This window comes from Vigna umbellata, chromosome 7 (genome assembly GCF_029865625.1).
Source record: "Vigna umbellata cultivar VRB3 chromosome 7, Vumbellata_1.0, whole genome shotgun sequence".
NCBI classification, from domain to species: domain Eukaryota; kingdom Viridiplantae; phylum Streptophyta; class Magnoliopsida; order Fabales; family Fabaceae; genus Vigna; species Vigna umbellata.
The window spans coordinates 27,061,514-27,065,006 of record NC_142171.1 but is presented as its reverse complement, the minus strand read 5'-3'; the positions used below and the strand labels follow the sequence as shown (position 1 = coordinate 27,065,006).

The following is a 3,493-nucleotide window of genomic DNA, read 5'->3' as shown; positions in this document are numbered from 1 at the left end:
GGCCAATGTTGAATAAATTGCACTTCATGGCAGGGACAAATAACACACTGATTATTATAGCATGCGAACCATTCTTCCTTCGAATAACCACATCTTCAATTCCTTCCACCTTCAACGTGTTATCATTAGCAAACTTCACCTTACTTTTCTTCGTTGCATAAAAATTGATCAACCATTCTTTGTGGCATGTCATATGATTTGAACATCCAGAATCTAGGTACCACAAGTCAGCTTGACAGTTAGAGTTTTCTGCATAAGTGGTTACCATCAAAATCAGTGGCTCTAAATCTGAATCTTCTTGTCCAATGTAAGCCTCTTTTCCTTGATATTTCTTCCGCTTACTCTTATCAGCATAACACTTATACGAGTAATGTTCATAATTGTGACAATTGAAGCATTCAACACTTCTTTTATCCTTCTTTTGATAACTCTTCTCTGACCTTTCACTCTTTTCCACTGATATAGGTTTGTCATCTTGATCATCCTTGACCTTATCAGCCTTCCAACTCCCTTTTGTACATTTCCCTTTCCATTTCTTGTGCTTCTTTTTCTCATCATTCCTGGAATGGTGTACTTTCAAAGCTTGTTCTTCATTCTTGATAGGATTTCTATCAAATAGTCTCATTTCATGCGCTTCTAAAGAACTCTATAGTTCTTCAATTTTCATCTTGGAAAGATCTCTCGATTCTTCTATTGCAACCACTATGTAGTCAAACTTTTGTGGTAACAACCTCATGATTTTCTCAACAATCATTGATAGATTCTCCGCACCCTTTCATCTAATTTGTGATGGTCAGTATTTTGTTAAAATACTCACCAACTTTATCACTATCTTCCATCTACAGTAACTCGTACTGTCTCCTCAAGGTTTGGAGCTTCACCTTATTGATTTTGTTTCCTCCTGACTGCAACTTTCTGATCTTCTGAAGCGCCAAGATCAAGCTCTAGTCCATTGCATTCAACGACATTACTTACATCTTGAAACCTGAACAACACTCTCACCTACGTGCTCCATTTATTCCAATTCTTCTATGTGAGTATTGGAAGGTTTGCTGCTGGAACATCTCTTCCCGTCATGCTTCAAACACTCTTCTTTGACCAAGAAACAGAATCTTGACACCCTTCTTCCTTCTCCACCTTAATCACTTTGGTCAGTCGCACCATACCGTGATCAAGAAGCTCCTCAAGTCCTCACTCGACCTGGCTCTGATACCACTCTGTTAGAATGAGAAACAACATAGAGAAAGAAAGGTTTTTAGAACAACACTTTATGAAAATGTAAAATTGTATATTGCACTTTGTACAAATGTTGTTTTATAAGGAAATAAGCTAACAGATGTATAATTGTTCGTGTAACAGTTGTCTTGACTTAATGTATGTATACTAATAATAAAGATTATTACACATATTTCACGTGAATGTGTCGATGTAGAATGTTTTTTATAAGGTTGTTGAGAATTTAAATATAAATCTAGATCTTCGTATTGACTTAAAAATATAAAATTGACCTTTACTTTAATATTTTGAATTGGAAGTAGTGTGCCTTATTTAAATTGGACTCAAATTGTAATATCTTATAATTAAATTCCCTCTAAAAATACTCACTAGCTAACATCAAGAAATACAAATTTAAAGATACCGTCACAAATGTTAGAAACCAAAGAACGTTTTGGTCAATAGCAAGTGCAAAATCAGACAGCTACATTTACGAAACAAAAACTACATTATATTATAGAAGAGTTTAGATAGTAGGTGGAAAAAAAGAAAAGGTTGTCAAAACATTATTTCTGGATATTCTTATTTCCCCATCTTATCGGTATACATGTTTGAAGAAATTCCTGGATAACTTGGAAGAAGTTTATTGTGAACATGTATATAGATGGATTTATCTTGAATGACGAGTTTCAATTGTTGGGGCAAGGCTTCAACGAAGGTCCACACAACCCTTTATTGTTTGAATAATTTACCACCACATGACCATTGGTAAAGTTTGGAACTGGCCCCACCAATGAATTGTTGGAAACAGTAAAATTCCTGAGCCGTGGCAGAAGGGCCAATTGCTGAGGAATCTGACCACTCAGATGATTCTGATCAAGTTTAATGGTGTTGATGTAGGTGCAATTTGCAAGACTCAAAGGTATAGCCCCAGAAAACTGATTTGAAGATAGATCAAGAGATGTGATAAATGGTACAAGAGTGGCAATATTTTCTGGAATGCTTCCACTGAGATTGTTTCCTGAAAGGTCTAATCCTGTTAAGCTTGTGCAGTTTCCAATGCCATGAGGTAAGGGACCTCTCAGACTCATGTCTGAAAGTTTGAGATTCAAGACCCTGTTCTCATCAGGGTGCCAACATTCAACACCAATGAACTTGCAGATAAAGCCTTCAGTTTTGCTGCTGAAGTTCCAAGATTGCAGATACTTGTAAGGGTCTTTTATGGAATCTTTGATGCTTTTCAAGCAGAATATGTCAGTGTCTGTTCCATAGGTCTTTCCACAAATAAAAAACAAAAGGGTCACAGAAAGAGTGAAAATTTGGCTACCCTTAACCATCTTCACCAACTGTAATCACCTGAGAAACATTGACAAGAAACAAAAATGGTAACAAATTTCAACATTGTTGTGTGCAATGGCATAAGCTTTTAAAATCACCCTACGAAAAAGGAATATGCTTTTAGTGAATTTGGTTATGGGTTCCTCTAAATTTTTCAGTTGGGTTTTGATTTCTCTAAAAAAAGTTATCTTTTTCACCTTCTGACTGATAATCACTGTTTTTCTTATTAAAGGGGTTTGAACATTTCATAAACATTATTGAATAATGTTTCGTACTAAGAGTAGTGGAATTCTACATTATTCAATGGCTTTTTTCATACTAAAAGTGGTGGAATTCAAAAATTTGAAGGAAGGAAAACAAAAAGATTCAAATTTTACTAGGCTTAAAGTTTAAATTTTTTAAGATAATCAGAAGAACAACAATGGCACCCAAAAAACTTACAAATGCAACGACGACTCTTAGTTGATGTGAATGAAAGCCAATAACTTTTGCACTTATATACATGATGGGTTTGAAGATTATAGAAGAAATCAGAAAGATTAAGACAACATCACAACATCTTGGAAATGATCAAACGAGAAAAAAACCAAAAGTTTCTAAGCTTGAGAGAAGACTTGGACTACAGAAAACGCGTTAGTGAAAAGTGCTTATTTAGTTGCCGTGATTGACCTGCTGTAGAATAATAATGAGCCATATTAAAAGAGCCAAAGAAAATAGAGACAAAAAAGAAAGAGTCCAAGTTTAAGTCTTTGAAAACAGAGTATTTTATATATATGTATACCCATTTCAAAGGTATGTTTCCTTACTATTAATATATAATAGATTTAATTAAGTTTCAAAAATTTTATAAATTTAAATATTTTCAATTAAATTCTTATTAAAAATTATATTGAGTATTCAATTTTTTTTAATATTTTTTAATTAAATATCTCTCTTTTTT

The 3,493-nt window shown here is 33.9% G+C and overlaps 1 protein-coding gene across 1 annotated transcript; it reads right to left on the bottom strand.

Annotated features, from left to right (window-relative positions):
- Window positions 1-1,704: 1,704 nt before the first annotated feature.
- LOC124840378 (probably inactive leucine-rich repeat receptor-like protein kinase At5g48380) lies at window positions 1,705-3,145 on the bottom strand. The gene is made up of 2 exons (XM_047316424.2): window positions 2,995-3,145; window positions 1,705-2,571 (listed from the first exon to the last, which is right to left on the bottom strand). Exon 2 carries the CDS (start codon window positions 2,550-2,552, stop codon window positions 1,905-1,907), a length of 648 nt encoding a protein of 215 aa, XP_047172380.2. The 5' UTR covers window positions 2,553-2,571; window positions 2,995-3,145; the 3' UTR covers window positions 1,705-1,904.
- Between the last annotated feature and the right edge of the window lie 348 nt (window positions 3,146-3,493).

Coding starts and splice junctions, on each gene's coding strand:
- LOC124840378 (XM_047316424.2), bottom strand. CDS start 2,552: ATGGTTAAGGGTAGCCAAATTTTCACTCTTTCTGTGACCCTTTTGTTT.